The sequence below is a fragment of the Cyprinus carpio genome, chromosome A14 (assembly GCF_018340385.1).
Source record: "Cyprinus carpio isolate SPL01 chromosome A14, ASM1834038v1, whole genome shotgun sequence".
Taxonomy (NCBI): Eukaryota; Metazoa; Chordata; class Actinopteri; order Cypriniformes; family Cyprinidae; genus Cyprinus; species Cyprinus carpio.
Window position 1 is genome coordinate 7,668,939 of NC_056585.1, and position 21,410 is coordinate 7,690,348.

At 39.7% G+C, this 21,410-nt stretch overlaps 1 protein-coding gene across 1 annotated transcript; it reads right to left on the reverse strand.

Moving 5' to 3' along the window:
* Window positions 1-1,367: 1,367 nt before the first annotated feature.
* On the reverse strand, window positions 1,368-18,954 carry LOC109102899 (UDP-N-acetylglucosamine--peptide N-acetylglucosaminyltransferase 110 kDa subunit-like). Its single transcript, XM_042769833.1, has 22 exons — window positions 18,514-18,954; window positions 16,749-16,899; window positions 15,463-15,706; window positions 14,406-14,474; window positions 11,007-11,123; window positions 10,845-10,924; window positions 10,564-10,759; window positions 10,093-10,233; window positions 9,875-9,975; window positions 9,631-9,783; window positions 9,441-9,543; window positions 9,186-9,365; window positions 8,880-9,038; window positions 8,714-8,803; window positions 8,497-8,622; window positions 8,071-8,241; window positions 7,874-7,990; window positions 7,637-7,783; window positions 6,596-6,748; window positions 5,785-6,037; window positions 2,364-2,487; window positions 1,368-2,279 (listed from the first exon to the last, which is right to left on the reverse strand). The coding sequence occupies exons 1-22, from the start codon at window positions 18,548-18,550 to the stop codon at window positions 2,102-2,104; spliced, it is 3,090 nt and encodes a 1,029-aa protein (XP_042625767.1). The 5' UTR covers window positions 18,551-18,954; the 3' UTR covers window positions 1,368-2,101.
* Between the last annotated feature and the right edge of the window lie 2,456 nt (window positions 18,955-21,410).

Here is a 21,410-nt window from a genome sequence, read left to right on the forward strand (position 1 = left end):
AATATTGTTTTCTCCTGTTTTTCATTAGATAGGGAGTTAGGGTAGTATTGTATTTTTTAGTTTTTCTTTTGTTAGGGAATTTAGTATTCTCTATTAGGAGCTGACTTGGTGTGTGTTTGTTGTTTTGGCCTTTGCTCACCCCTGAAGTTGTGCTTTTACTCTGTGGTTCTGTAAATAAATGTACAAAGGATCTTAGATGGTTGATCTCAGTTTATGTTGCGGCCTTACCCTAGACAGGGTCGTAACATTATATGATGATGCCAACCCCTCAGAGGACCTCAGATGTTGCCAAACCCTGAAACATCATGCAGAACTACCAAATTTAGCTGTAAGTTTGATTGCATCATATAATAATTGATGTTAATAGTGTTCATCATCTGTTTGATTACATCTTTAATTGATTTTTCTGTACATTTCTGCAAAAAGCACATAAACTGACAGTCACCACTGATAAGCTTCTACTAAACATTGTAGAAAAAGTTGCTTTGCAACGATTTGTATCGCAAAAAGCGCTATACAAATAAACTTAAATTACATTGAATATATATAATAAATTACTTGTGCCTATGAAACACAGTAAACGCAGAACTTTTTAGATTATGTTGATTTTTGTAGAAAAAGTTGCTTTGCAACCAGACAGTTCTGGGAGGCAATTATGCAGAAATATACTTTGATGACAGATTTTGCTCAGGCATTTCAGAATGACCTAAACATTTCAGATGATGTGCAACAAGGTCTGTCCACAGGTTAGGAAAGTTATGCCATCCCATCATGCCAAGTCACATGACTCTTTAGATGCACATGGAGGAATTTTATTCGGCAAATGCATTTCCATCTCCCATTATTTTTATTAACACTTTTTCACTAAAGTTAAAAACCACCTCAAACAAGCGTAAACTTTTTTTGCAAATTAAGGGATTTTTTTTTTTATTTGACTTTATCACTCCTTTCTGATGCAATACTTCAAAATGTGCATATAAACAGGGTGATGGAAACATCTGTGTCAATCCTGAGAAAGCTTTAGTCTAAGTCTCCCCTATTAAATATCACAAAGAGTAATAAAAAGAAATAAGATACAAATAAAATGTTACACTCAAGTCTACACTGAAATGAATGTGATGTGACTAAAGCCCATTATGATCGTTGATACTGTATACACTGGATGACAGATGCACTATTTTCAATAACAGGACAAATGGTTTCTTTATCATTTCTTTAATGAACTGAACAGTGTTTAAATTTACAATGGGTGCACATCACGGTTCAGTCAGCAACAAGACACCCTGCAGATCACAATAACCAGTATGTGTTAGCTCCTAAAAGAAATGGAAGAATAAATGAAAAAGAAAAATCTGCAGCCAAGTATGTGCAACTATCTTTAAGGTTTGCCACACCTCTTTATTTCAGTTTATGTAAAGAGCCTTACAGAATTGACACTGACAGCGCATAAATAAAATGAGTGAATAGGAAGACAGTGTAAAAAACCAAAACAGCTTAGAACATACTTACCCAGACCTTTCCTGGTAAAAATCATAAAAAATAAAAATAAAAACTCAGGCAATTTGCAAGCCTTCTGTCATTGTGTCTTAAGACACTCCTCTGCTCAGCATGTTCACACAGCATGTTTTTAAAAAGAGTTTCTATTGATAGCATACGGAAATGTTGGCATTCATTTGGGAAAAAGATGGGTGATCCGAGGTATGTATCCATCACCCTGATTGAAGTCATTATGACAAAGCTAAAATAGGTCAAGAAGCACATCGCCTAACTAAAAAAACAGCCCCTGTCTGTGATGATTACTTTACATTTATATTTTCTGAATTATTTTAAGACTGCCCCTTCATTTTTTTCCATAAAGTCCACTTCAATTACAGAAAAGTTCGTTAGAAGCAGAGCAACAAACAACGAAAGTGGAGCCAACCAACATCAATGGAAAAGGGGGAGGAGTCTCAGTGGAGCAGCTTTGTGCATCCTGCTGTCCACTCTGCTCAAGGAAACAAAAGCTGGTGGGGATCACAGTCACGGTGCTCACCCATAGAGTCTCTGTGACCGTCACATGAGGACATGGGGGGTCAGGGGGACATGCAAGGACAAGCTTAGCTTAGGTGCTCTCGCTGCTCTCCAGAGACTGCATTTTGACCAGGTGGTCAGGTCCTCCAGCAGAGTAATGCTCCCACATCTGCAGGTAGAGTCTCTCCAGGTCCATGGTGTACTGTTTGGTGTTGAAGAGCGGGCTGCAGATGCGCTGCTTCCACACGCGGGCGCGGACCTTCTTCAGGCTGAGCAGAATGAAGGGAAAAACGTGTTTCAAGGATCTTAAACATGTCTTGATTTGAAAGCGGAAATTGACAAGAACAACTTACAATTCCATATCAGTGCCAAGCTTCACAGCCACATCTTCATACTCCTGACGACTCGGAGCGATGAGTTCAGGACAGCCAAGACAGGTGAGCTGAGAGGCAGCGACACGTGAAGCCAGTGTCTCTCCTACAGAAATCAGGGTGTTTACTGATTTGTTATTTTTTGGCTAGTAAAATTATGATCATGGATGAAAACTGGTAAGCCATTCCTTAACAAATATTGTTTTAATAAATTGTATTATTATTGTTTCTTAAGGTTTTGGCGAGTTGTAATGAAGACCTTAGAGTTTCTCTTTTAATGAATATTACTTCAGTTTTAAAAAAATACAAAGACAATTTCATCGGTCAGTACTTCTGGAGATAAATAGTGCAAACACTGGACAAGGATGATGTTTTCTATTGTGTATGTCAAGCATGCAATCCATTTACTAAGTATGCTAAATGGAGGATACTTTGAAAGGCTGTGAGTTCAGTTATCTGAACAAACCACTAACCGTAAGTACGAGCAATATCAATAGTTATTACAAATCACACTAATACGAAACACGCTGATAATAGTGATGCACCAAAATCATTTTTGTTTTTACAGAAACGGTTTCATTTAGCCAAAATCCAAAACCAAAAATAGAAAGTTTAGAGTCAGGCATACTGCAACTGAAAAGATCACCAAAAGAAAACTGAAAAGTCTAAAAGATCTCAGTTCATCTAAATGAAGAGCTATTCAAAATCAATAAATCAATACTGTTATTCAGCACTCAGCTGATATGTTTACCTGTTGTAGCTCATCCACATTTGTACACAAAACAGACAATGACAGTCAAAAAGATTTGATTTTATTTTTATCACCTGAACCTTTCACCTGAAGTACCCCTGAGATTTTAAGGTAATAAGGTAATAATTAAAGGACACATTTAATGGTCGCATTACATGCAAACAAAAATTTGTCATCTTTTTTAGTAAGTGTTTTATTAGGGGTTCAAGCACGCAGTGCTGAAACCCTCTTGTAATTGTTAGGATTATTATTATTATTATTATTATTATTATTATTATTATTATTATTATTATTCTGCCCTAAAACTGATCGTGCAGACCAAACCGTAAGGCCTAGAGACTTGAAATTTGGCCAGATTGTAGAGCTCAATTTGGGGAGAACCTATCAAAGTCTCGACCCAATCGGCCTATCGGGGGCGCTACAGCGCAAAAAACAAGAATTTCAGACATTTTTGGCCCGCAGTCGTAAACCGTTTGTCGTAGACTCAAAAACATGGCATCGTTGCAATCCTTGGGTTTGCCCGAACAAAAGTGCACACCGCCTTTTTTTGCTCTACGGCGCATCGTTTTCTCCGCAAAATCAAGTTATATCTGAAACCTACTTTTGCGAACTAGTCCTAGGTTTTTTCACCCGATCAGAACCAAACCACCTGCAGAAATATTCTCTGGACACTCAATATCAATAATTATCGAAAAAAAGTTGAAATTTCGATTCTTACGCGACACAGTACGCCAAAAAGCGTCTATGCTAACGTGAACCAAATGTTATTTTAGCTATAACTCTTGAACGGAATGAAATATCTTAAACAAACTCGGTACACATGTGTATAAGCTCAATTTTTGGTCAAATAAAAAAAATTGTGCACCTCTGCCGCTTGGGGGCGCTATAAGACAGAAAAAACACATAAATGGGTATAACTAGGCAACCGTTGGTCCGATCGACTTGAAAATTGGTATGCAGTTTTTTTGTCTGAAGGGGCACAAATGTCTATGAGGACATTGGCGTATCTCAAAAAACATGGCCGCCATTGGCCAATGATTTTGAGCTATTATTAGACAAGGTTAACGGAGGGCCAATCAGAACGAAACTTTGGTAGACATGTTCGACTCATGGCCCTAAAGGTCTGTAAGAATTTTGAAAGAAATCGGCCACTAGTTGGCGCTAACGAGATTTTTGGCTCTGTAATCACGTGGTGTTTCACATATGCATGCAATATGGATATCATTTGATAGATCTCCTCATAATGCACAACTTTGCCTCAAGAACCATTACTGTCAGTCAAATCGTTCATGAATTATTCACAAATATGTTAAAAACATACTTTTACGAACTAGTCCTAGGTTTTTCGCCCGATCGGAACCAAACCACTGCTGTAATATTCTGTGGACTCTCTAGATCAATAATTATCGAAAAAATTTTGAATTTTGTTCTTTGGTTAGCTTTAAAGGGGTAATTTATAAATGGGGATTGGCCAAACATACCCCAAAGCCTATAAAGCCAAAACAAATAGTCAAAACTTTATGAAACTTGGTGAAAACATGTGGCAGATGACTCTTAACAAGTTTGGTTAGATTCATGGAGATCGGACCATAGGTGGCGCTATAACAGTACAAAAGGTCTCAAAAAACACAAATTTTATATGGTAAATGGCCTCAAATTTGTTGAAAATGCTCATTTATTCACACAAACACTAGATCTTCATATCGTATGATAGATATCCTCATTCTGAACAACTTTGCTTCTGGGACCAATGTTGTCAATAAAACTGTTAATTAAATATTATATAAAATAAATGAAATAAGCTAATTAACAAACTAGTTTCAAGGTTTTTAAGCTGAAAATCAATAAAACCACTTCAGTAGAATTCTCTATTATCTAGGTCAATAATTATCAAAAGAAATGTTGAACATTTGCATTTGGACAACTATAAACTGGTCATTTTCTGATATGTTCTTTACGTAGTGTACCCAAAGACCTACTAATACAAACAGAAAGCCCACAAATTCTCAAGACTTTGTAAAATAATGCATAATTTCATTCTAAACAAGCATGCAAAATTTAAGAGAGATTGGGCAAAAAATATCACTCTAATGGTTAAAAAGGTTAAAAACACAGTGTGTATGTGTGTTTGTGGGTCTACGTGAATATGCTTATAGAGTATTAATATAAAAGTTTAATCATTTAATTTCAGTGTGTGTATGTGTGTTGTGTGTCTGTGAGCCTATTCTCCATTTTGGATGTGTTTAACTGTCAGCCATACATCAAGGTTGGTCAAGACCACCTCAAAGTCCTTAAACTGCTTGAACCCCGGTAATTGCTGCTTGCAGCTATATTTATTGTTGTTTTTTTTAATTATCAGCTCTTCATTAAACTCATGAAGCACAGTTTGGGAAACAGAATGGAATACATTTTCTTTCTCTTTGTATTTTTATATCAATATAAGATGATTCTATTTAAATCAATGTGATAAACGAGTCTGATTATATTAACTACAATGTGTAATGTAATGGATTAGGTTACTCACTCACTACAGTGTTCACCATGTAATTCAGAATCAGTAACAGACTCTAATTTTTTAAGTAATCTACCCAGCACTGCTAGTCGATACCTGTGAATTAACCATGTTGTGTGTGTGCTCCTAGCTTGTATTACCTGGCATAGTAACCATGGGGGTACCAGCCCACAGCACATCCATGCCTGTGGTGTGTCCGTTACAGAGCGGCGTGTCCAGGCACACATCAGCCAACTGTCCACGTCTCACATGCTCCTCTTTGGGAGCCACGGGGGAGAAGATGATGCGGGAGGCAGGCAGGCCCAGGTTCTGAGCGTACTGTTGGATATTGGGCTCACCCACGGCTGGGAAGCGCAGCAGCCAAAGCACACTGTTGGGCACACGCTTCAGGATCTACACAACCGAGAGCACAGTGAGTAGAGCTGCCATACAATGAGTACCTACTGTTGGTTTCAATGAATTACTTTATACGTCAATGGGGACCAATGCAATTGTTAAGTTATCAGAAATATTCTTCAAAATATCTTTGTGTTAGGCAGAAGAAAGAACTTCATATGGGTTTAGAACAACATGAGGATAAATAAATGATAATTTTTATGTTTGGATGAACTATCCCTTTAAAGAGCGAGTTTGCTCAGCCTTGCACTACTATAACGTCAGTAGTTTATGTAAATGAACTGTGTGTACTCTTTCTCTGAGTTACCTGGACCCAGACATCATTTGTTGGTCAGCAAAAGTCTAACCGCATAATGCGCCATTTTGCATCATCCGGTGGACTTTTAACAGATACATGGTTTGTTAAAATTACAGATCGAACTTCTACATTTTGTATCAAATCAAATCATGTGGCACTGATTTCAAAAAAATGTTTCTGTTGCATAGCTAAGTTTTTTTTTGTTTTTAAAGCCCATCTTGGTGAATGAAGGAATGAATTCTCCTTCTAAATCTTACATTGGCCCACATCTTAAGGGTGGGAGGGTCAATCTTATAGAGCTGGTTGAAGTTGCAATAGACAATGGAGTCTTCAGGGAGGCCATACTGCGAGCGGGTGGTCACCACGATTGTTCTGGGAACTTCTTCTCCTGTTGCTGCCTTGTTGTTAATCTAAACGGGAAGATTAAAGAACAGATGAGTTAATAGTTGAGGAACTGAAAAGACAAGCATGTGCCTTAAAACTGTCGCCCGTCCCTAGAAGCCTTTCAACTTCTCTGCCACCAGGTTTGTGCCACCTACAGCAGTGTGAAGGCCCAAGTGTAGGCAAAAATGGCTATTACACATCCTGTCTCAAAGCGTGCTATTCTCAGCCAGTTTATGTGTGCCATACCTGCAAGGCTACAGTCCCAGATACTATAACCTCCTCCACTGTAAAAATCTGAAAAACAACAACATGTGGTAATACACTGGCTCTGGCTACTATGAAATCGTCATTTTGACAGGTCTTCGAGATGATCAAAGGAGGAAACTGATCTGAGGTCATTAGAATCATTTCACACCACCAAAACAAAAATTAAGTCTCTCATCTGCAAATACAAATGGCACAAGAGCAAATACAGCCACGTTCCACCTTCACACCGCTAAATCTCCACAAATAATTACACGTTGTCAATGTGGCCATGACAGAGGTGTCACGGACAACAGAAGACAATATTCAGAATCTGATCACTGATCAGAAATTGATTTTGTGAGCGTGATTCACATGAACACTTTAACCTAATATTTCCAGTTACCTGAAACAATTAAGACAGCTTGCATAATGTCAGAATTTTGTCTCGTAAACCAATTATTCAACATTTATACATGCACTTGTCTAAAAAAAAATTAAAAGAAATTGAAAACGGTGTGCATGTAAATGTGGTCAACTACCCAGCGATCTGTCATGCTATGAATGATGGACAGGACTAAATCCCACTGAGAACCCAAATTTCAAAGCCAAAAAGTTAGAGAAATTGCAGTGAAGTCAGATCAACACTGAGGGCCTACAATGGGCCGTACCTGAGTGGTTGCCAGGCCATTGCTGACCGTAAAGCCGTTGATGGTGACCTGGATCTGGCCCTGGTTGATCATGTTAATGATGGCCTCAGCGGCCGTGTTCATAGGGATGATGGGCATCTCAGCTGACTCTTGACCATCACATTCCATCTGAAAGTAGGGGAATAATGAGAAAGAAACATTAGCATTTCTCTTTACCAGGGTAATGGAAATTAATAAAGCAGTGATTTCTTCACTAGCCTTCACAATTTTGATATCTGGCAGGCTTTCCAGGAAGGCTTTCAGATCAATGCCGTTCAGTACAATGCGGTTGTCGAAAATATGGCCATTTGACTTAAAGTCTATCACTGCTTTTTTCTGTTGCGTAAAAAGAAAACCATGAGCCTCATTCTCTGTTATAGATTTTTTTAAAAATGTGATTAGAGACTCAAACTAACCTTGAGGTGAGGGAACATATTGGCATGATCTCCAATGAAGAAAGTGTTGGGCATGTAGGCCAGTTTCTCAGAGTACTGCTCTGCAACCTCAAAAGGAGACGTCTCCTTATCAGTGATAATGTAGTCCATGAACGGAGCTCCACTGGTCCCTGGGTATCCAAGCCACATGGCCTAGAGTAGATCGGAAAAAATAACTAATTATTCAACTAGAACTTTATATATTATCTGAAATATATGCTACCATTTAAAAGTTCAGGCCCAAGCCCAGCTGCAAGACGGCCCTTATTTATAATTGTAAGAGAATCATCATTAAGAGTTTTCTAAGTTCCTAAATATGGCCAGGTCTCTCCTTTAACGCAAGTTATCACCCACTGGGTAAAAATAGCCAAAATAAAACTAGATAACATGAAATAAACAAATTCCAACCTGAATGGGTGCAGGGCGCAAGGCGAACAGCTCATTGCGTGCTCCTTTAGTATAGCCATTCATGTTGACCAGGATGTGGACTCCATCTTGCTGGATCCTGTCTGCTGCCTTTCCATTGCAGGCGATCTATGAACACAGAACACGATGACACCAAGACTGACCTCCGAATGGAGGAGGAAGATGATATACCTACTGTGACATGTACATGTGTACTCACCTGTGAGAGGTCAATGAAGTGATGAGCCTCAGACATGACTTTAACTCTGAAGTTGGTGCTGTCATCGGGGCTGAGAGCATAGCAAAACACCTGTAAACAACATAACAGTATGAAATCACCAGCTCACCACGATCCATACATAACTTCTGCATTACAGTCTCATCACCTCAAATTTCTCAGAGTTGTGCATGCCAGGGATGGACTGCATCAGGTGGGACGTGGGATGGTTGCCAAAATCAGAGCTTATGTAAGCCACACGCAAACGGCCTCCACTGGCCTTCAAGTCCTTTGGATACTCATAGGCAGGTTTATGAAGAGCATTGATCTACAGAACAAGTGAAGTATTATGCTGATGCTTATGAACTGAATAAGTATTAGGGAACTACGGAAGAATAAGGAACTACTTTTACTCCAAAAACAAGTTACAAATTAGAAAATGCCTGTATGAACATGTTTAATGAAATATACAAACCTTATCCAGACACAAGTTGCCATGTCTCTCTGCAATTGCTTTGCGGAAACCATGAGAGAGGGGGTAGAGCATGCTGTGATGGGGATGCACGGATGGCAGACGGTTCTTCTCCAGTTGATCGGCCACAATGCTCACCAGCTTCTTCATGCGCTCATCGTAGTCAGTCCAGTCACATACAATCTGAGGACCAGAGCACAATATGACATGACATGTCACACAAAGATGAAAACACACACATTCAAGACGTTTACGTACCTGCAGACAGTGAGCCAGGTTACAGTAAGCATCAGGGAAGTCAGGCTTGAGCTTCAGGGCAGTGCGGTAAGATGCAATTGCTTCAGGAATGTTCCCAGAATCTCAAGAGGAGAGAGATGTCATTTGAATTCAACGTAACACTGAAAACAACTGAAAGGAAGTGAATTCTCCAGGTGTGTAGATTCATACCTTGTGTATGGAAGCCAAGTTACTGTGAGCATCTGCAAAAGCGGGGTTGATCTGAATGGCTCGAGTGTAGCACTGCAGCGCCCCCTGAACATCCTGCATCTCTTTCAGAGTGTTGCCCATGTTAGAGTAAGCATCAGCAAATGTGGGGCTGATTCTGCTCAGTGGTTGACAACAAACAGACAGTGAGACTTTGAAAGACACCAACACAAAATGACATCAGACTGCAGCTACAAACATGAACACACCTGATTGCCTCCTTATAGTGCATGAGAGCTTCCTGAAGTTTGCCCTGCTGTTGCAGGACACTGGCAAGGTTTGAATGGGCAGCAGCAAATTCAGGGAACACCTTTCCAACAAATAAAAACAAAATTTAAGACAAGATTCTAAATCTCTCATTTTAAAGTTTTTTTTTTAAACATGTATAATAATATGGATTTTCAGCGGATGTCACTGGTCCCCTCACCTCCAGTGCTTTCCTGTAGAGCTGCACAGCATCCTCGATGTTGCCCTGCTCGCGCTTGATGTTGGCCAGATTGTTAAGGGAGTCAGCATGAGTTGGGCACAGGCGCAGCGCAGTGTTGTAACACTCCTCAGCTTCAGAAACCTAAAAGTAAATGCAAGTTAGCAGCCAATAAAGCTCTTGATTCTAAAGGCGGTCCAGTGACTTTTAGCAGGCAAAATCCAGCCATTTCAATAGGAATTCTTGAGGTTGGGAATTTCTTGCAAGGGACGAAAAACTTCCCAACAGTATGAAGTTGGAAAAAAAAAATTATTTGTCTGCAAAATTTAATTAATGTAAACACACCTTAGGGTAATGACTGTGTACTGTGCATTAAGAAATCTGGTTAAAAATTCAATAAGATGAAGACATGAGTGTAGACAGCAGGGATGCATGACAGAGGCATAATCCAAGAATATAAACGTAGGTTCTTACACTGCCCTTCTCCTTCAGAGCATTAGCGAGATTGCAGTATGCATCAGGAAAGTGTGGCTGCAGCTCAATGGCACGACGGTAGGTGTCAATGGCCAGGTCAATCAAACCCTGCTCGTAGTACACGCACGCCAGGTTTCCATGGACAACAGCATGGTTAGGGCTCAGGCTGAGGGCACGCAGATAACCAGCAACAGCTCTGTAAGGGTAAAAATGACATGCATCAGACTGGGTGAAAAAAGGCCGCGAGGCGAAACGTTACGGCAGAAGATGTAACCACTTACCTGTCAAAGATACGAGCCTCTTTCAGAACATTGCCCAAGTTAATGTAAGCGTCCAAAAAGTTTGGGTCCAGTGTCACTGCCTGTAAATCCATTGAACAGACCATGTGAACATTATATTCATTCATCATCACTGTGGGAGTGGGATCGTCATCTACAACCAACCTTCTCAAAATGATGTATGGCCAGCCAGATCTCTCCCTGAGCATTGAACACGCAGCCCAGGTTACTCCAGGCCACGGCAAAGTTTGGCTGAGTTTCAATTGCCTTCAGGTAACAAGCTTCAAAAGGTTAACAGTAAAAAAAAAAAAAAAAAAAAAAAAAAAAACAGGAGGAAGAGGAGGTAGATAGAAGAGAGTAGATAGAGAAAGAGTTGTAAAAATAAAAAAAAAAAAAGATCAAATAAAAAGAAAGAAAGAACAAAAAACAGACAGAAAATCAGTTAGAATCTATTCTCACAAAAAGCAAAAAGTGAGCCTACAGCATGGGCTCGCGTGCGCGAAATTCTACCGCGCTAAGCTGCACACTTTTCCTACGCTGCGCAAATCCAACCAACACCTATACTCCGACTTACATTCTTCAGTTATGCAGTTTCTAAACAACTTTTAAATGAACTAAAATATTACACTTAAGACTAAAAACAAAAACATGTGGAGTGCAGAGAAGTCAGCTTTAGATCATCAACGTTACATAATATCAGTAAATTTCAACAACCTTAAATGCAAGTGCGGCGTGCAGGTGGAGGTCCCTGTAATGCGAGCGCAAAAAGCCACGCACGCAACCCACACTGTGGTCGCCGCTTGCGCCGTTTTCGCTAGCGCCCGTATTCGCCTGCGCCATCGCCATCTCAGGGGGCAGACCGCAGACCTGGAGCGATTTGACTCCCCACCAGACTGGCACACACAAAACTATGAAACCCTCTACCCTTTGGGGCCTTCAACTGGACTGAGTTCCCACGGCCAATTCTATTCATATCTTAAGGGGTTAATTGTTGGAGAGTTAGCACTACGTAATGGTCGTTGCCATTGGTGTCATGTTTAAGGCTGCACAGCCACTGGGTGCCACGCTAGCAGGGAGCACGTGCAGGTCTGCAACCTGCCAGCCAGAGGTCGAGGGGAGAGGGGAGTGCGTTCAAGCGCGCGTCTTTTGGTCGCGGTTTTGACGCTGCGCAGCCCTTGCGTCGCTGTAGACTCACAGCGCATCATCTGCTCAGCAGAACGCTGCAACTCCAAATAAAGGAGAAAAAACAAATCATAATCCAAATGAACAGGAAAAAAAATAATCAACAAGTAAGAGAGTTAGAGGGTTCTTACAGTGCTTTCGTTTGCTAACAACATCCAATCCATTTCTCTTTTTAATTACTTGGGCACTACACTTTTCTTTTGCTTTCATTAAATGTAGTTTTTTTCTTGCTTTTTTGTTCTTCAAAGGAAGCCACAAGACAGAAGAACTCAGGCATTGGAGTAAGGTGTTTTTCTTTCTGTTTTGTTACAAACCCGTTACCATATTTTTGGACTTTGTCTGGGGGGGGGCGGCCCGCAGCTGGAAGAGGAGAAGACTGATGCTGCCCTAGTGTTCCTGTCCACCGGACCGCACCTACGCAGGAATAGTGTCACCCACCTGAAACCTTCTAAATAACAATATCAGTCGTGGAAAAACCAAAAGAGACAAAATAAGAAAACAAGAGCGTTAGTAAAAGTTTGCAATCAAGACATTTCATATGGATATCAAAACTTGTATTGACAAAGCAAAACAAGTAAAAAAAAAAAAAAGGGAAAATAAATACAAAATGACCTAACATCAGTTTTAAACCCATGCAATGAAAGGACTGTACACTTTCAGAAACAGGAGTATGTTCGCGAGGGCTCGAGAGTGAAGAAAGGCTTTGAGATGAGATTAACACATAAGTTCAAACTTTTCAATACCGTGTCACATTTTCAAATAGAGATAAAGGAGGGAGGCCAACTGGCTTGATCTTACCCAAATGAACTGATCACATTTGCTCTGGGAATATTATTGATAATCATAACATACAAGGGGGAAGAAATGTAATCGATGATTCTTTTGGTCTTTGTTTACATGGTTTATACCTGGTTTGCTTTATCCTGTCCTGCCATCTTGATTCCTGGCCAATGGATATGGAAAAAAGCCTGGGGTTTAAGGACTTCATAATCATCTAGAAGCCTCCACAGCTCTGAAATAAAGAGGTCATCGCTTGTGTCGCGCGAGTATAAGTCTCTCTTTCTATCATGGTATCTGACGCGTGCAGTGGAGTGCAAAAAGCGATCTGTCTGCCTGGCACAGCCCAGGGCTGACACACAGTGTTGGAAAAACGTAAACCCTCCCGAACCCTTGTAAGCCGTAAAGACAGGGGGATGTGAAGTTGAACTGGGGGGAAAAAACGAAAGGCCAGAATGATCCAGGCTCTACTCGAATGCACTATGGAGCCCTTACAAAGCATCTGTTGGCTTGACTGAGGGGTCAGGCAGACAGTTCGACGCGCGCACACCAATCCACAGGCCCTGTGCGAGCGCGCGGGGGTTAGGAGCGACAGAGCTGGTGGGGGGCCGCCGGCCCCTCGTACTCTTCCCCACCCCGCCCCCCTGAGGCACCAAATAAGAGGGCTTCTAACCAACAGGGAGAGAACTCTCTCTACAACATCACGACAAACTCCCAAGGACCCACCGATAACACAAACAGCCACATTGTCTCAAAGGTGGCATTTATTTGGGCATTGTAATGCTGGGGAAGTAAATCCAAACTCACAGCCAAAGGGCCATGACTTTTTAACTTTTAAAGGGAATCAGTTGCCTTGAATAATGCAAATGACCAGAAGCGCATGGTTAGGGTTAGAAGCCATCTTATTTTTTGCATAGCAAAGACCACTATCTTCATCAGTCCATTTATTTTTCCAAGACCGAGCCAGCGAAATCCCTCCAAGAGACTACAGGGAAGAAAGGCATGCCAAACTGCAGCATGTGTTTTAAGACCCCCGTTTGGTGAGAGACAGAAGAGCCCAGCCTTTCTTCCTTTGTATGCGGGCAAGTGGGGACTGGCTGGGCCAGGATGAAGCAGTGTTTTAGAAAGAAGCACTGGAGTGAGAGAGGGCAAAAAAAAAAAAAAAAAGAGGTGGACAGAAGGGGAGTGTCTGTAATCTAGTCATCCAAATTAACAAAATAAAACAAAAAAGCAAGTGAGAGGGTAAAGGGGTCTTAACCTTGTTGAATTAAAAAAAAAAAAAAAAAAAAAAAAAAAAAAAATTTGCTTTTGACTAGGTTTGTGAGATGCAGGTGACCCGGTGGCTCTGGGTACACTCTGCTCTTGTCGAATGCTGAGGCTAGACCCGTAGGACGGTAAAGAGTGCTGACGTGGGGAAATAAAATAAGCAGCACACTCCTGAGTGTACTGACAAAAACTTACTAAATAAAAACAAGCCTAACACTCACTCCCAAAGTGCAAGAATGGCTAGGTGTCTGACGGGGGATTATGGTCTACAGCTATGGTTTTTAAATTAAAAACAAAAACATTACATAAACGTGCAAAGGCCGACATGTTTAAACATACCTTTGCCTCTTCAAGGCGCCCAAGCGCCTTAAGCAGGTTACCCAAGTCACTGCGAACACAATACAGATCCTGAAACAGAAGAAAGAAAATATTATCAATTACCAACTAGTACATAAAAATACACAAGGGCTGGTTGAAATATAGAATATTTACAATACACTTAATATTTTGTTGTGAATACTAGACTTGGGGAAGTCGTGGCCTAATGGTTTGGATGGGTTAAATGCAGAGCACGAATTCCGAGTATGGGTCACCATACTTGGCTGTATGTCACTTCACTTCAGTTGTGAACACTGTGACGATTTTAGTGCTCCCTTTATCCAGCCACTAAGGTTATTAAAAGAACTGATTCGAAACCCTGCAAAGATCCTGAATATCATTTTAATTGTTAAAAGATGTTTTATTAGTATCAATATCATTCTTCCATTATCTAATATATGTAAGATAAATTTTTAGGGGTCAAAGTCATTGTTTAGGCTTCTTACAAGCATTTGAAATTATGTTTAAAATGATTGTTACACTATAAAATAGTGTGATATTGCATAGTAGTGTTGTCAAAAGTACTGATGTCGGTACTGAAATTTTCTAAATGTGATGATGCCAGCATTTAGAGCGCTGTTGTGTGGATTCTTACAGCTTTGATTGGTCACTGCGCTCAATGGATATGTCTGTGATTGGCTACAAAGATCCATCTACGAGCAGATATATTAGGGATCCGCTGATAAGATGTGGTTTTCAAAGGCTCCTGTATGTTTCTGTGTAAGCACTCAGTGAAGAGATTGAAACGATGATCATTGTAGCCAATCACAGACATATCTGCAGATCACCAGAACACAATGGCCAATCAGAGGTGTTTGAGAATCTACACAACTTTGCTCAAAATGCTAGCAGGAGATGCTGGTATCGTCACATTTTTTAAATTTCAGTACCGGCATCGATACTTTTAACAACAGGATTAAATATCATCAAAAGTCTGAAAATAGAGAGATCATTTCTAGCTCTATGACACAGCATGAAACCGCTGTGGTTCTCTGAAACGTTCTGAGGCTTAACTCACAGGATTGTACTGGAGAGCAGACACATATGCTTGAACGGCTCCCTCCATGTCCCCTGCTGCCACCAACGCTGCTGCCAGGTTGATGTATCCATCGATGAAGTCCGGTTTGAGACGGAGCGCATGACGGTAGTGCTCAATGGCCTCCTGAAGTTGACCCCGCTCCTTGTAAACGTTGCCCAGGTTAGAGTAGGCCTCAGCCAGCATGGGGTTCTGCTTGATGGCCAGAGTGCTAAAGTGGGCAGACCTGCAGAATTTAAGAGATTGAAAATTAGGACAATTAATAGAATGAGACTGACATATTACCACCATGTGCAACAAACTAGGGCTGTGCAAAAAAATCGAATGCGATTTTCATGCGCATCTCCTCAGTAAAGGCGCTCCTGTGATTAGTAGTATATCTCCAACACGTGCGTTAAGATCAGGGTTGCCAGGTTTCACAACAAATCACATTGCAGGTTTCACATTGCTTCTCAAAACTAGTCCAAAACTAGCATCCCGGGGTAAAAATATAAGTTTTTTGGCAGGGTTGCCTTGGTAAAATTCGCATTTTAGTCATTTTAATCGATTTTGTGTAGATTGTCAGTGAATCACGGCTCTGTGTAGTAAATGCCAACCAGTGTTGCCAAGTCTGTGGTTGTTTTTCATGTTCGCGGGTTGAAGCGACCCCAATACCAATAACGTGATATTTAGCTCCTAAAATGAGAATATTACCAAGGCAACCCTGCCAAAAACGTGTATTTTTATCGCCCGGAACGAAACGCGATTGGACTAGTTTTGAGGAGCAATTGGGCATGTTTTGTTTTGAAAACCTGGCAACCCTGATCTGAACGCACGTGCTGGAGATATACTACTAATCACAGGAGCGCCTTTACTGAGGAGATTTTTTGCACAGCCCTAGAACAAACACACTCCCTATACTGTTCCCTTAAAGAAATGTTCCAGGTTATTTGCAATGCAAGTTTGTATAGTGCATATGGACAAGCTGTTAATTAAAACAATTGTTCATTAGTGTTATTCTTGTCATGTTTACAGAATGCCATGTTCCCACCGTTTCTGAATTTTCATAATAATGAGATTTTACTTCTAGATTCCGTTCATAAAATTTGTTAAATTAAAGATTTGTTCATTTGTATCATCAAAGATTACAAAACGCTTTCTTTGGAGTAACTGTATGTGCACACAGTAACCCTAAGAACATGGATTACAAAAGTATGGATTATCAAAAGGTCACCACCTTCATCATCAACATAAAAAAAAGAATAATGACACAGACATGCCCATCTCACCGGTCAAGCCTGCGGCACTGGAAGTGGATAGAGGACAGCAGCAGCAGTACACCAGTATTGTCCGGCTCCTGCCTCCACAGCTGCATACAGTGACGTTCAGCCGCCTCAAAATCTCCGGACTGATATTCACGGTGCGCCAGCTCTGCCAACCCTTGGAAGGAAAGCATACGTTTGGTTGGTTCTGGAGCACCAACACAACCCAAAGGAGGGGAAAACAACATGTTAGAAGAAATGGAAATGAGGAAAAATAAAAAAAAATAAAAAGACGGTGGTGCTGTTTTAGAAAAATTTAAAAACTATAACGTGGAACCATTTTTATGCTGTTTATATATTTTATATATATATATATATATATATATATATATATATATATATATATATATATATATATATATATATATATATATATATGGCTCAAAGACGTTAAGATATCCACATCAAAAGAAATGTACAAAAGTGATTTTGTGTCCATAGAAAGCACATTAAATGTAGGTAAAATGTATACTTCAAACAAGTTTTTGGAGAATAAAATGTCAAAATTTGGTTGAAATAATGTTACATTGTCATTCAGTGTAACACAATATTTATGTAAAAATTTAAACATCGTGCTTATTCTGATGTGTACATATTAAAATATCTAAAATAAAAATGAGCATGTTAAATTTTATTGTGTTTTAAATGAGTAAAAAATTCTTACTGTCCAATGGGCAAAACATAGGATAGTGGCAAATGTTAAAAATGGAAAATTACAACTCATTAGTATTCGGGGTGAAAGTAATTAGTCTTTTAATATGTCATAAATTGATTTCTGTTGTAAATATGCCTGACAAAATTGTTACACTGAATGACATTTTACTGGGTGTCTTCTGTAAATCAGGGACAAATGTATGATATTTATTTTTTGCTCAGAAAAACAAAAACAAAATTGCAATTAAATGAAACAGAAAACTTTTTGCATTTTTGGGGGGAAAACTACAACAGTTTAAAACAGTATTACACTTTTTTATGCTTAAACACTTTTTCGTCTTTGACCCATTAAATATATATATAAAACAAATGTCACAGAAAAAAAAAAAAAAAAAACCAGCACAGATGGTTCATGTAATGATGACAGCCCTTGTGATGTACTGCCATCAAAGAATTAATAAAAAAGAAACTCCGCATCTATTGATACGAAATGACTGAAATTAATACATTTGAGGTGTTAAAATCATAAATGAATTGACAAGATATGAACCTCAAATTCAGATGTAAAGGAAAGAATCGGGATGCAAATGAAAAACAGAAATGAGGTTTGATATGAATGAGTATGAAGGTGCTAAGGACAAATTAACATATATGGATGCGTTCCAGAGTTAGACAAAATTCAGAATTTAAGAATTGGCTCTCTTTCAGATATATTAGCTCCACTTTAAATTACAAAAGGGCCGCGCGGGAAGCAAGAGCACGAGACAGAAGAGGCAGGACAATCTGCGCCTGTTACACAAACACCTCACTCACCATCCGAATAACGTCAGGTGGCTGCTATACCCACCTAGTCTTGATAAATGAGGAAAGAAAATACTACTTTAATTTCACTAGTGTTGTTGAAATAGTTTATTAGCTAACGTACATGTTAATAAACAAATGCCTAGAAATGCATTAACCAACCACTTGACAGTTTACTCACGACACGCACGCAGTAGGTCGCAAAGAAACTAAACATTAAATCAATAAAAGCGGGAGATCGGTTTGTTTATGTCGAGGCGAACGGTCGTTACGTTACCTGTGCTATCAGCCACGTTCCCCACCGAGCTCGCCATCTCTCCTCCACTCTTCACTGAATCCTGCGCGACGGCGGACAGCGTGGCGATTTACGAGGTGTAAAATATAAAAGGTCCCGAACTTACTTACTTACACTTTAAAATCAGGATCGGATATTAATGCAAGAAACGCTGAAATCTTCGGTAAACAGCCTGCGGTCTACCTGCTGCTAGGCTAACACGCTAACGCTACAAATTCGCAGAATCTGACGAGCAAACAAAACGCCTTGAATTAAGTTTTTCCTCGGCGTTACTAGCTCAGAGAATATATACCTTAAAATATTTAACCTTAAATCGAGATGGGTAGCAAAACAAGCGAATTTACATTCAGTACTCTGACCACTGCAGTATTTTTAGCTAACAATAGCTTTCCAGTCGCTACCGAAATGGCGAATGTGACCGGAACTCCTTGTTTTTTTTTTTTTTAAGAAGAGGAGGGGCTGGAATATATAGATAAAAAAAGTAGGTCCACGGAAAAAAAAATGCAAACGATTCTTAAATAATTATTTTTGAAAGCAAATTTAGACAATTGTGCTGTAGTGTGTATATATCAGAAAAATGTGAAAAGCTTAATAGTCTATATCTGTTTTTGTGTACTCTGAGAAGTCCAGTTGGCTTTTTGTGCTGTATCATTACGCGAGCGCCACTAGATTTAACACGGCAGAGATCGGATCGGTGTGGAAGCGCACAGCACGCTGTTTAGGCGGGAACTGCCACACAATCTACTAATATAAGGTAAAATTTAAACAGATTTGACCATACATTAAACAGCTAAATAATCACAATAATAAAGAGAATTGTTTTGTATTACACGTTTTATGAAATGTTCTGGTTAAATATACAAATGTGGCATCATCTAATTAAATATGACGTCACTTGCATACATTTATGGTTTAATTATACTGACGTCATGTTAGAGATAAATGGTTTTACAGGGGTTTGTGTGATCTCCTTTAATTACTCCATAAATTAGAAAATACTGTCAACAGCCAGAAATTAATAATACAATTCTAAAATCATTAAAAAAAATGTTTTTAGGAATAAAATGTTATATAAATCAGATGAATGATATGAACAAACCACTCTGTAAAAACCTTCAGAATATAGAAATAAAACTAGAAAGTTTGATCTATGTATAACTAGATAAGAGTAATTAAAATAATAATAACTGTGGCATTACTTGTATTGTTTGTTACTGCAGTTAACATGGATTAAAATGCAATTTATACTCTTTTTTTCTAATATTGTTGTTTTTTCTTGTACATTCACTGATTATTTTATGACCGACATAAAGGATTGACTTTTTAGAAACAAATAAACCGAAGTGAGTGTGCAATCAGGAAACTAAAGTCACATATGGAAGAAAGGAAAGAGAGAACAAAAAGGAAGGTGAGGCATGAAGTTGGATCTACCTGCAAATGTAGATGCTTTAATATGCTGTAGAGTTACTTTTAATCAATATTCTGTTTTCACATGTCAACACAACATGTTCTATCAGATGTTTGGAATTCATATTTTGAGGGGGGTTTTTTTCGCTTTAAATATGTGGTAATTTTACATTTTAAATGTAAAATTTAAAATGTAAGCTTTCTTCATTTTAAGCGGCTCATGTTGTTATGATAATATTTTTATATTGGAATGCTCGGTTAAGATCACGTAACATTAGAACAGGCTTCTGTCTGTGCTCGTTTTCTTCACTTTTGCTTTAATTCTCGGGCACTGACTCTTTCAGTAAACTGAGCCTCCAGTCAGAGTTCTCACTCTCGCCAGTGGTCCCAACGCCGATACCACCTCAGCGGTCCAACAGTGCTCGTCAATGTCAAAATGTCTGAGATGGCCAATCAAATCTCACGTTCTCCGGTCCGATGTACAAACACTGCTTGCAAGGGGAGACATAGAAATGGTTCCTCTAGTGAACAGCGAGTCAGGCTTTTACAGCTGCTACTTCCTCGTCCCCAAAAAAGATGGCGGGCTCATACCCATTCTCGATCTCAGCCATCTCAGACTTTGAAACAGATCCTCACGCAATATGCCCCGGAGACTGGTTTATATCGGTGGATTTGAAAGATGTTTACTTTCACATCTATTTAGCCCCCCATCACAGACCGTTCTTGAGATTCGTTATCAAGGGAGTGGCCTATTAATGGCATGGATTCCCCTCTGGGCCTGCTTCACATATGGCCCCTCCAGTATTGGCTCAAAGCTCGTGTTTTAATCTCAGGTTAACCCACCACTGCATCAGAACTGTGGCCCCTTGGAAAACTTTTCACCTGTTTCATTCAGGCGTCCTCTTGGGACTGACCTCCAGAAGGAAGGTGGTCATGAGAGATGCCTCCAACTCAGGTTGGGGAGCTCTGCACGAGGGCAGACCAGCTTTAGGCTCCTGGTCAAACCTGGAGCAACGCATTAACTGCCTCGAGATGATGGCAATTTTTCTAGCCCTAAAAACCTTCCTGCCATCCTTAAAGGGGCACCACATCCGTGTCCGTTTGGACTAGGGGTGTGCAATATGATGATTTTTGACTGGGCAATTAAAATGTCTCTACGATCTGCTTTTGAAGAAATATTGTAGTATTGTACTACAGCGTACATTCTATCAGCTGCAGTTCTGGCACCTCTGTCTCAGTATACTGTACAATGCACCATATATTCAAATCAAATGTTAACACCTGTCAAACAGCACCTGATTACACTAATATTATCAAAAAACAAAGTTTACATATAAACACAGTTGGTTATGTCTACAGTTGAGAAAAAACAGATGCGTTCCTGTGTATTAGGTGTGTGTAGCTCTTAAAGTGACAGCAGACTAATTGTACTAAACATGCTGCTGCGCGTCATTAAAGGGATAGTTCACCCA

Excerpts from the sequence above, each read along its gene's own strand:
- LOC109102899 (XM_042769833.1), bottom strand. The coding sequence starts at position 18,550 with ATGGCGAGCTCGGTGGGGAACGTGGCTGATAGCACAG. Across the intron at positions 8,804-8,879 it reads ACAACTCTGAGAAATTTGAG|GTGTTTTGCTATGCTCTCAG; the intron begins GTGATGAGACTG and ends TGTTGTTTACAG. Across the intron at positions 8,242-8,496 it reads TGCGCCCTGCACCCATTCAG|GCCATGTGGCTTGGATACCC; the intron begins GTTGGAATTTGT and ends GATCTACTCTAG.